The sequence below is a fragment of the Oryzias melastigma genome, linkage group LG3 (assembly GCF_002922805.2).
Source record: "Oryzias melastigma strain HK-1 linkage group LG3, ASM292280v2, whole genome shotgun sequence".
In the NCBI taxonomy this organism is placed as follows: Eukaryota; Metazoa; Chordata; class Actinopteri; order Beloniformes; family Adrianichthyidae; genus Oryzias; species Oryzias melastigma.
Genome location: NC_050514.1, coordinates 2,036,157 through 2,048,683, shown reverse-complemented (window position 1 = coordinate 2,048,683; position 12,527 = coordinate 2,036,157). Strand labels below are relative to the sequence as shown.

The following is a 12,527-nucleotide window of genomic DNA, read 5'->3' as shown; positions in this document are numbered from 1 at the left end:
TGAAAAAGACCCTGACTCTTCCGACTTTATTCAAAGCTTTTCTGAGAGTGGTCATCCTCTGTCTCGCCCCCACAGAGCATGACGAGTGCGCAAGCGGCCAAAGTTTGTGCGACGAGAACGCCATCTGCACCAACACCATCAGAGGACACCTGTGCACCTGCAAGCCGGGCTACGTGGGCAACGGCACCATCTGCAAGGGTGAGTTCCCGCCCCGGAACAGCCCTCCAGACACACAAATGCAGACCCAGACTTTCCTTCACATCCGATCGGAGCTCATTCCCTGCCCCGTAATGACATGGTTCAACCCTCCCTCAAGTCACTAAGCTAGAAAGCAGCTGCAGCAGAGATGATGAAAATCGATTTTGGGCCAGTTTCAGGCTGTTTTTGACCGTATGTGCAACTGCTCACTCATTCTTTCCCCTGTTCACTGTTGACCTGTTGCCCTTGTCTGCGGCTCTGCAGCTGAATCTGAACAAGTGTTATTCTAGTCCCTCTTCTGTATGTTTCTACTGCATATACATGTATTTTGTTTACACCACAAACACTCGAATTTGCTGTTGCTAAAATGCATACATTTCATGCATTGAGAAAAAAAAATCTTATTTTCTATGTCCAGTAAGAGCAGCTCTCAGCAGCCGTCTCGGTAATGACATGCTCACGGAGAAACTGCTTGACACTAAAATGGTTTTTAACGCTGTTCGGTGGGAGATCCTTTAAGAAAGGCTCTGCCTTTTTTTCCTTTGACATTCAGCAAACAATAGACTGAGAGTGAGAGAAGAGGTCAGACATTTGAGGTTGCACGCCATAATGGAACTGGAAAGCCCTGCATTCAGCGCTCGTGTCCTTTTAGCATAATGTCGACACAACAGTCTTTGTATAATATGCTATTATTTCTTTAATATTCAACTTTATTCCACATCTGATCAGTGAGCTCCTGCCTTTTTTTTTATTTTGTCTGAAAATCACACCGCTGGAGACCAAACCCCCACAGCTTTCAAAGAAATAAATGTCACGCAGCAGAAGTGAACTAACTGGTTTTTTAAAGTCAATGCTCTGGGCATCCAGTTGACATGTAAAGTGACAGTTTAAACATGTTAATGGACCACAGCTCTGACACTTACTTTGCTCGCACTTTTACAAGAATCAAAGTTGACGTCAGAGGCTCGTTGACTAGAATTTGTTTTAAAAGTTTTACTTCTGATGATTTTCCAAGGTCTTGAGCAGCCTTCTAGATTGAAAACAGAGGAGTGACATAGCATTGTGGTTGGCCAAAGTTTTAACCCATGTGCCATTTTATGGGGTCCAGATGACCCCACCCTTATATTGATGTGTGATCCCTCCCATGACAAAGATGGACAGGACTTTATGTCTGCCATAGACACCAGAAACAAGGAAAAATCCTTAAAAAAAAGTTCAAAATTACAATCATTTTTTTTTGCCATGTTCCAAACAAAGCTGGGTTAATGGTATATAAGCTAACATAAAAAGCGATGCTTGACTTTTCTCTTAAGCATTACTAAAGGGTTAGGGGTTAAATTAAAACTCAAAGGGTTAAATTCCTAATAGAAACCTTTTTTTTTGTATTTTTAACTTAAGTAAATCTGGTGCAGCTGATAGATTTAATTTTCTTTTTTTATTTTGAAAAAACAAAGGATTGCATCATAATTTATTTATTGCTTAGTTCAATGCAACATTTGATAAATGAATGTCTTGAATGGTCACAAAAGCGTGTTTTTCTGAATGGTGGAATTTGCTCAGCAAAACGTTGCAGACTCTTGTCCCTGACGTAGTTAAAAGAACACAGATTTTTAGATTTTTGTCCAGAAAAACATAATTTAGTCATTGCTTAGTTCAATACAGCATTTCAAAAATGAATGTCTTAATGGTCCCCAAAGCGTATTGTGGTCTCTTATGGGGTCCAGATGACCCCACCCTTATACTGATGTGTGATTCTTCCCATGAAAAAGGTGGACTGGATTTTATGTCTGCCACAAACACCAGTGAAGATAAAAAATTCTTGGAAAAAAAAAAGTTCAGCGTGCCATCTTGTAAACATGCCTAGGGTAGCACAAGGGTTACAAAGGAGACTGGCCCAATGTCACTACCAAATTCAAGTCCCTGGTTGGTCAAAGTTTAATTGCTTTATCTTTCAATGTGCATTTAGTGGCAGTATGTTTTGCATGTAGAGCTTGAAAACAAACTTAAATACTTGGATAGCAACACATGAAAGCAAGAGTTTTAAACATAGAAGCCCAAAATGAGCATTTATGTGTTCGCATAGACTTTTCACTGGAAGTTGATGCTTTAATTCGTGTTGTAAGGATTGGTCTGAGCGTAGTTGGTACTCCTTATATGTGACATAAGTTTGAAAAGTCCTGTCATTGACTGCGCGTCTTGTAATCCTCCTGTAATGCAGAAAATACTTTGTTTCAATCAGCTTTTGCTTCATCACAGTTATTTCTATCAACGGTGGCAATACAGTTTTAATGAGTTTTAGTGATTGAGAAATCCGACCAATGCACATCCCAAATGTTATTGGTGGGTTTAAAGTCAGGACTTTGTGATACTCATATGTGACAAGTATTTGTCCTGCCACCAAGAACTTACAGTATTTCTCTCATTGTGACACATGCAGGTAAGGTTAAAGGAGCTACAGCTAATCCGTTACAATAATGCCAGATCATGGTGATCCTTTTTCCACTGATCCAGAGATCAATCTTTATCCTCCCAAACGAATTAGGACATTTTTTATTGATTAATTTCACATACAAGTGGGTTTTTAAGTCTGCACTGGTATTTAGTCCCAATGCCTCAATTTCCCAACACTTTTCATTTAAAAAATGCTCCAATTTTCACAAATAAACATGGCCCTGGACACGAGCATCTTCTACTAATTTCACTAAACAGTTAAGTGATCGCAGATCATTTGATGTTTTTCAGAGTTATTTTCAAACCACATTTTTTTTGTCTGAAAGACTAATGTTCTCATTCGTACCTTTTCAAACGTATGTTGGGAGGATTGTAACCCAGCTGCTCCACCGATTAGTCTGAGATGTTTTCTTTGCGTGATGCATGCCAGCAATATGTCCCCCTGATGAAGCAGATCAGCTTCTTTTCCACAACCACAGGGTGTGTCTTCTGATGTGGTTGTTAGAAAAATTTGAAGCTACTCATTGGAATAGTTTAAGTTTGTTTGCCAGTTAAAACATAACCGACCTTTCAGTAATTTTGGAAAAGGAAACTTTTAGCTTATTTGGGGACTTTTTTGTAAAGGAGGGTGTTCATGCTTAGCATTAAGTCATGCAAGGAAAAACATGCTTTTAAAAGCTATAAACAGTAAAGTGAAGTCTGTTTGGCTTTTTAATGAGTAACTAAGGCTTTCTAGAATTAGGATCTACTTATTTTTTTTCCATATTACGATTATTTAAATCTGCCAATTCCAAAAAGTTTGGTCTAAGCCTTCTGTTGGACTATATTTATTAAGGAAATCAAAGATTTGCTGCAATATTAAAGATATTGAAGTTGATCCTGTGTTGAACTGGAAGCCAGAGATGGAATTTCAGAACTCAAGTTTATATTCCGTTTTTTAGAAGTACTTAGAACCCGAGTGTTGAATTTTGAATGAGTTGAAGTCTATGTAATGAGAGCATTCAAAAAAGCAGCAAAAAGGAGAGCTGCAATAATCAAATCCATTTGAACTCAATGCATGCACCATTTTTTTCTGTGCCTAACTGGAAAAAGAAATCCTTTACCTAATGACAATGGAATTCAGTTCTTATGGCTTACATGGGTTTCAAAACTAAAATAGGGATTAAAAATAATATCTACACTTTTAGCCACTTTAGTATAATCAGGGAAGATGAGAAGAAGAAAGACAGGATTTTTAGTCCTTTATTTTAAAACTCTCATGTAGGTGGAAGAAGTTCATAGTCATGCAATTTAAAAAAAAATCTTTTATCCTCACACTCTCAAGGTTGTGAAATGCACTCAGCACATTGAAGATAAAAGATATGTTAAATTAAGTATCTCTGCATAAGAGTTCATGATACCGAGGGATACTTTTGAATTCTGCTGTCAAGCAGTTCAAATTAAAATGAATTATCTGTTTTTTTTTTTCATTTATAAAGATATGGAAGAATTGGGACTTTAGTTTTTGTACTTTTAAGTTTCAATTCAATTCAATTTAATTTTATTAGTATATCACAAAACAATTGTCCCATTGGGCTTCATACCAGTAATTGTACAAAAAAATAGTTCATAAAGTATAAACAATAGCTTATTGCTAAACTAAACTAAACAGGCTAAGCTAAACTGGTTATCCCTGCCCTAGGATCTCCTTCTCGGTGAGGAAAAACTCCTAAAAACCTTCATTCCAGGAAAAAAAGGAGGAACCTCAGACAGGCGATGTACCAGGACCATTAAAGAAAAATTAGCTTATCTAACTCTACAACTACATATTTGAATAAAGTTCAACCAGATAGGACTGGGGGACAGATGGGGTCTACAGCCAAGACGAGCCAGAGGTGAGGTCCACGACCAAGAACAGGAGCACAGATGATTCACCTGGAATCAAAAAAGGAGCAACACATGAATCCCACTGCACCAAACAGAAGCATAGATAGCTAAATAAAAATAAAGAATAAAGAATAGAGGAGAAGAGAACGAATAGAGGACAGAACCCCAGTGCACAATACTTTCCTTGGCTTCTAACTTCTAGTACAGGGGTGGGCAAACTACGGCCCGGGGGCCAAATGCGGCCTGTTAAACTATTTAATCTGGCCCCCCAGGGGGAATACATTAGAATGATGATCATTTTCCCTATTTTCCTTATGGCACAGTATAAATACATTGACCTTTGTCTATGTGCAGGAAGTTATTCTGCATTTCTGTGGAAGATTTTTCATTTTTGTGTGTTTTCTGAGTCGGACAGTCATTTTTCCAATCATTCCAACGATGCATGAACGCAGCATTTCTCCAAGTTTTTGTTTTTCTCTGAAGAAAATAAAACCATTGGTCCAATTGGGCCTAAAATGAGAATTAAAGTCACAGTTGTAAAACAAAATCCACAGTGTTCTGTCTTATAACATATATTTGCTATTAATCAAAAATAAAACATGTTTTCATCCAGATTTGATGACATTTCTTTCTCTAATGGTGGATTATGCAACCCAAAGCCAAAGAGCCAAATAGAGCTCTTTTCGTCCTCCAATGTGGCTCTTGGGCTTTTAAGAGAAATGCAAACAAATTGAATAAAAAATGGTTTTGTAGTGTTTGTTCATTTGCTTTAATTAATAACATTTTGTTATTTATGCTTAGATTTTTAACGAAACTAAGCAAAATGATTATTATTAGAATGACATCAACGTATTGCATTAAGTTTAAAAAAATGTGAATATTCTACACTAAAGTTGTGTTTATATTTAGTAGTAAAAGGATAAAAAAGATGAAGTCACAGTGATAAAAACATATTTTTGCATTTTTAGTTCAAGAAAATCTGTTGCAGTTGGAGAATGTTATCAAACACAGGATGCATTTTATTTTGAAAGGAACTTGTATAAGCTGCTTTCAGAATAAAATAAGGTAGTGTAATGAAGAAAAACTCAATTGTAGAGATTACTTTAAAGCTATATGTTATAAATGAATGGCTTAATGGTCACAAAAAAAATAAAGTGCATTTTTCTAACTTTGAGGTGAAACTTTGCGGCACTCGTTGGATTTTAGTCCATAAGAAACTGGATCATATGGATCTTTTGGCTTTAAAGGTTGCAGAATCTCCATTCAGTCACGGCGAGAGGAGGGTATAGGGTCCGTACTTCTGACAAACCCAACGTGATTACATTCACACAGTAGGCATAACTTCCAATTCCAGCCCCATACATAAATCAACAACAAACAAAGACCTTCCACAAAATCTTACACCTAGGAAATAAACAGGAAAACAAAGAAGAAAACTACTAGTGATTACTGGTGATTTGTGGTTCTGCTTGATACAAAACCACAAATCTTTAGTAATTTGGCCAAACAATTTGTACTGAGCCAAAGTATGTTTGACTCAAAGTACAGTCAGTTTGGCAGTTCAGTTCCAACCTCAAGTGTTATTACATTTTTTTTTTTTTTGTTATTACATTTGATTGTTGGTTCAGTTATTTTTAAGGTGAGTTAGGAGAGATTGTTAAATACAGTTGGGTGTAATGCTCCATCGCTATGACATATATGTAGATACATATCTACTTTTTTGTATTATACTTCAGCTCTATACTCCATTAAATGAAAAAAAACTGTCTCCATGTTGTTAACTGTTGAATATCAAAGCAGCAAAACATTGCAGATGTGTGAAAAAACAGCTCCAAGTTTGGGTTTGGGTTGGTGTTATTGTGTGTCAGCAATCTGCAACCTGCAGCTCCACAGCCACATGTGGCTCTTTTCCCCTCCATTGTGGCTCTTTGGTGACAGTAAAATGTTTTTAAATAATCCTTTATAGTAACTGCAAAGGAAGAAGTAAATGGTGAAGTTATAAAAAGTTAATTAACTTAAGCTGTATTCGACTCATTCACAAACAGTTGAAGAACGGTATGAATCATTCAACGAGGATCCTAACAATGATAGTCGTAATTCTCCATCAGTCCTTTGTAGTTTATCAACATCATACTGAAACATTTGGACTGAATTTTCAGCTTCATTTATCACAGAAAATCAGTTTATTGTCAGTAAGTACAACCAGAATTACAGCTACATTAAATTATAATCCTCTGGATTATGAAGAAGATTTTCTATTTTTCAAAGAATTCAAGAGTTTAAAGTGTCCCTTGTGGTATTAATATATGGTAGGGGTCACTTAAAGGGTTAGTAATGGGGTTGTGGGTCATTTTCGGTGTTAACTGTATTTCGCCTTATATTTACCATTTCCAAATGTTTTGGCGTGTTTTGAGCAAGAAATATTGAAATAAAACGGCATTTTTGAGGCCAAATTTGGCAAACCTGTCTCTTCTGGGTAAAAATCTCCGTTTTGGTCACGTGGTGCGTGTGACGTCAGAAGGGGTCAATATAGCAAGATGGCTTCTCCTTTGCGTGTCGGAGCTAGCGATAGCGGCGATATTTCAAGGTCCACAGTTCTATCTTCAGACTCAGATTGTGGAAACATTTGTTCTGAAAGTGACGCTGATTCAGAGGCGCCGGGTGTTTGTGGTTTGAGGACTGTAAAACTCTATCAATTTGAGCCGGCAGAGCGGAAAGTAAGAGCTCACAATCTGGCAATGACACTGACAGTGACGCTGAGAATGCCGATGAAACGGAAAGCTGTCAGTTTATCAGAGCCATGCTCGAAGCTGGAAGACGTGGAGCATCTCGTGAAGCTTTATTTACAGATCGGAACCTTTTGGCGACTCTAAATCAAATCATCAATGAAGCTGACTATCCGGGTCGGTAATGCAGAGTTTCATATGCAAAATACAGAGCTTAGAGACATGTTTGCAGGACCGTCCGCCACTTTATTATTGTTTGTTTATTTATTTATTTATTTACTTATTTATTCACTTTATTCTCATACCCGGAAGCTCTTTCACCATCTTACTGCATGTCTCTGACATGCGCAGAAAGGAGAATGTAAACAGTGCTCCGTACGCCCCGTTCTCCACATGAATCGTCCCGTTTCAACACACAACAACAACAGGGGATGACAACAGTCTGTCACGTTAGCTAAGTACAAGCTAAGAAAACGATCCCTCTTCAGATGAAAGCATCACACAGAAATGAATGAGATCTGATCTTTCACGGAGGAAGAAATGACTGGTGGACCGCTGTGAGTGTCGATGGTTTCATCAACGGATCTGCAGAGATCCTGCAAGCCACCATCAATGATTAATAAACTGAAAATCAAACAAAGAAACTTCCAAACATGTGCAATTTTTTAAACATTCAGTTTACCTGTTGAAATCAGAATTTTTTCACAGTTTAGTCGGTCTGGTTCTGCTCACAGTGTTCATTCACAATAGGCTCATTTCGATTGTAAATCTCGTAAATGTACGACTTTAAAAATCATAATTTTATTTATTAATTTTTTTTGGTGGCCCTAATACTCCGTCGGACCATTACACCGACGTCTATAGAATTCAACTTTGCAGCAGCGCACACACATACATGTATCTGCAGACACCCTGGGTCCGCCTGCATTCTGCTGCTGGCGCTGTCTCACTCACATGACGTCAACGCGTCACGTGACCCGAATCGAGCCGTTTCTGAAGCAGGGCGAAATGCGAGTGTGATTTGTCGTTGATTTTGTCAAATTTTACAAAAACCTGCGTTTGTCAACGGTAATTATTTGTTATTTTTGATACATTAGAACATATGGAATACATCTGGATACTTATTTTAGCTTTGTCCCAGTCCATTACTAACACTTTAATTAGCTCTGATTTAGTTTTTGTTGGTTACACACACACAGAGAGATATATAATTTGTGGCTGAAATGCATCAGAAACAATAAACTGTTTTTTTTGTTTGTTTGTTTTTTTATTATTATTATCATTGATGACTTTACACCTACTGCATTTGCTGCATTCACATGATCCAATGGTATAGGATGTATTTTATTTTGAAAGGAAATCATGCATAGCTCTGTCTAAAGTTATAAACTATTTCATATTTAAAAAAAGAAAGTTTATTTCTCTTCATGTTTATGTTTTATTTTTGCCAAAAATCTCAATTGTTTCTTTAAATGTATTATGTCTGTATCAAAACATAAATATAAATCTGTATCTTAAGGGTGAGTGAAGACTTTATGGATCCTACTGGGTTCTGGTTGGTGAGTAATCGATCCGAATAGCTCTTAAGTGTTAAAGGTTGCAGACTGCTGGTTTAGGTCAAGGACAAGAGAAACTAGGACAGATCCCTGCAACCTGCAGCTTTGGAGCCAATATGGATGCTATGGATGGATACTGAAATGTAATCTAACACTTTTAGAATGATCTCATAACAGTAAGGTCAATAGTTTACCTCTAGTTTACTGTGTGTGGAATAAACCAGAGAAGGATGAAGTACTAGGTAAAACAAACATCACACAGGTCCATTATCAGGACAGTTAAAGAATTAGTGTCATACAGGGAACTGGAATTCACCTGAGATAGTGAGAGGAAGAGTAAACACACTGTGGGGATGTCAGGAGGTCAACAGGTGAAAAGAGGCCCCATGGTCAGACATAGAAACGTTCACAGTTAAGGTCATATTACCTTCGACCTCTCTTAAAAATTAAAGACAATCCAGACATGTTGTCAAATCATTCCTGCAGAGCAAAAACAGGAAACATCTTTACCAAAGGCAATGTGATAAATCTAACGCCCTGCATCAAGCAAAAATGTGAACATTAAATTCTGGGCAACATAAATAAGAGTAAAAAAAAGTAATTGTGTTTGTACAACAGTTGATTTACAACAGCTGTTAAGTCCATCCATGGAACACTGGTGGATTATGTAAGGGATAATACCCGACGAAGTGTGCGTTATGAGAAATTAACGCACGACGCGGAGGCCTAAACCGTCCGACGCGAAGCGGAGGACGGTTGCCTCCGTGAAGTGCGTTAATTTCTCATAATGCACTCTTCGGAGGGTATTATCCCGCTTATACCATGGTCTTTACAAAATAAATAAACATTTAATCAATATTTAGTACTTTATTCTTGTTATTTCTTTGGTTTAGCTCATTTTTTCACAAAAAAGCGGACTATTTGATCCGTGATGCGGTTTGTTGTCACGGTGACATGGAACACGGCATGAAGCCTGAAGCCGTTACAGACCTCAGCTGCAGCGGTAAAGTGTCGCTGTTTTGAAAGAAAGACCCGGACAAATTAGGATATTTTTCTTCTTTTTCTGACGTTAATCCTTCAGTGAGCAGCTAGAACATATTCAGCTTCTGTCTGTGTTTCATTTCACGGCAGGTTCGTTCTTCTGAGCTGCTCTAAAATGAGAAACTCCCTCTTGTGGTGAAACAGAAGACTACACCTTTCATGTCGAGTGGTGTTTTATTAGAAGGAGAATAACCAATTTGTCAATATTAATTTACCTTACAAAAGGAGAGGAATATAAATGCTGGTCGCTACAATAAGTTGAATAAAGCATCAGTTCAGAGAGAAAGTTCATCCATTACTGCTTGTTTTGTCCAGACAATGAAGGAAAATGTGTTTTAAAGAAGCCTGCGCAGTGATATCGAACGTTTGGTCTGTGTGACCGGAACTTCTTTTTTAGGTGTGCGTTATTACTGTGCATTATCAGTTTTTAATGCACACCCAGCAGCCAATCAGAATCGAGTATTCACCCAGACCATGGTATAAAAAACATACATTCATTACATAAAGGCAGTTTACAAGTTGGTCTGTGTGTCTTAGATGCTTCTCAGCTTGATTTATGAACAACCAGTTATTACTATGCTTTTATATTTGTTACTGTAGAGAACTAGGAGAGCTTCCTTTCAGGAAGGAATATTTTCTGCTAGCGTAGATAATAAAATAAGCACCTTGTTTGCATAATTCAAGCGTCTTTTTTCAAAGGAGACTATTACCTTTGGGTCACTTCACTGAGTAAGGATCTTTTCTGTTACAAAAATGTAGAAACACAAAAAGATGTGAAGAACCAAAGAGTCAAGAATGTTCTATCCAGTCAAACAACTTTAGTGTCTAATGTTGTTGTAATTTATTACTGGATTTCTTTTATGTGTTTACAGAAGACAAAAATGTCCATGTTGATATTTTTTTGGCTAGTTTTCTCAAAATAGTGAATTAATAAATTGTTATCTAAAGAACATGACAATTTATTTTTTCTGAGATACAGAATACAGGGTTTCCTTGCAATATCGCATATCAACTTTCCTCGTCTCGCAGTTTTACAGATTTGTTTTACAGCTGCTTTGCATGCTATTTGTTTTTTTTAATAGTGTGATGTGTTCAGCGCCCTGATTAACTGTTGACCTGGTCAGTCATTCTGTTCTGTGCTATGTCTTCTGTACAGAATGTGTTCAGCTTGCTTTTTACTTTGTCTTATTGACATGACTTATTTTTCTACAGAGGTTTGGACTTTTATGCCTCGTTTCCACTGAGCATTCCAGATGGGACTGGACCGGACTTTTGAGCGTTTCCATTACAAAATGGTCCCATTAAACAGGACTGACTGGTACCATTTCTGGTTCTGCATTGGTTGTAGGTCCATAGAAAAATGGAATGGATCCGTTAGAGCGGAGCTTCTGTCATCACACGATGTAACCCACTGATTGGAGGAAAGGTTTTAATGTCCGACCAGCACTTTTCCCAACTCAAGATCCAAACCAACAGTTTTGTCCTCTTTTTGTCTTCTTAAAAAGAATAATCAGTTCTTTAGTATTTTCCTTTATTCAGGGGGGTTGGGGACCAAAAACATGCCGAATCCACGAATACAGAGACACCCACCTCTGGTTTCCATCTCACCCGAACCCCGCAGCTGAAGAATGTCTGTTGCTGATCCATACTTATCAAAAACACTTATTGTAAAACATTTATTGAAAAACGCTGTAGTATTGCTCAAAAATAGAGTTTTTTTCTTCTTTTTAATTAAGAACAAAAGACTGTTCCACAGTGTAAAGAGCGACTTCATCCATAATAAGCACCTGCTCCAGATTATAATGATCCTCTGATTATCTTTTTCATTTTCAGTCTGTTTCTGAGTTGGCTGATGCAGCTTCTCTTTCGTTGTAGTCGCACCGTTTTGACTCACAGCTACATCATCGGTCTACACACTGCATACGCTTTGATGGTCCAACACTTAATGGAAACGCCCGGACCATTCTAAACCGGCCAAGAGGGGACTGGTCTGGTCCGTACTGCTCAGTGGAAACCAGACAAAAGAGTATGGAGTTTCATTTATGTCAAAACTCCACGCAGAAATAAGACATCTCCGACAATTCAGACCCCTAGGAGCGCTTTTTCTTCCTCCACAAGCAGAACAAGTCTTTGCGCGCGAGAGACTGACATTTTTCACGTGCGTTAGCTGGTCCCTCGAGCACGAGTGATGTGCACGCACAAACAGAATCTCAGTGAGCGTGCGCACGCGCAACATTTTAGTCATGTGCTCTGCTCGCGGAGAAACAAGGGAAAAGGACGTTTTTTGGGGGCGGAGACAGAGGGCTGCACCGGCTTCCTTCTGATTGGTCTATTTTGAGGACGACTGCGCCTTCTAAACCCACAGAGACAGGAAGGAGTTTGACGAGGAGGCTGTAGCCTACCTGTCATGCCTAGACATTGTTGGGACAATGACAGAACAGTGAAGACTTTAGAAATACAGTGTTCTCCCTTATTCATGAGGTTAGAGACCAGAGACTATGGAGAAACGCCTCATCACCGTCTCACCCCCCCTCACCTCGGCAGCTGAAGAATGTCCGTTACTGATCTGTACTCATCAAATACACTTCTGATCATGCTGTGTAAACATTTATTGAAAAAAAAACAATGGAGTATTGCTCAGCATAAAGAGGTTTTTTTAAATCCAAAACAACAGACTGTGCACTTAACA

The 12,527-nt window shown here is 38.1% G+C and overlaps 1 protein-coding gene across 1 annotated transcript in view; it reads left to right on the top strand.

Annotated features, from left to right (window-relative positions):
* LOC112160622 (protein kinase C-binding protein NELL1) overlaps positions 1-12,527 on the top strand; it is a 400,547-nt gene that overhangs the window by 307,291 nt on the left and 80,729 nt on the right. Inside the window, exon 15 of the mRNA XM_024295273.2 lies at positions 76-198. Coding sequence (XP_024151041.2) covers positions 76-198 — 123 coding nt within the window. The remainder of the gene's footprint in view (positions 1-75; positions 199-12,527) is intronic.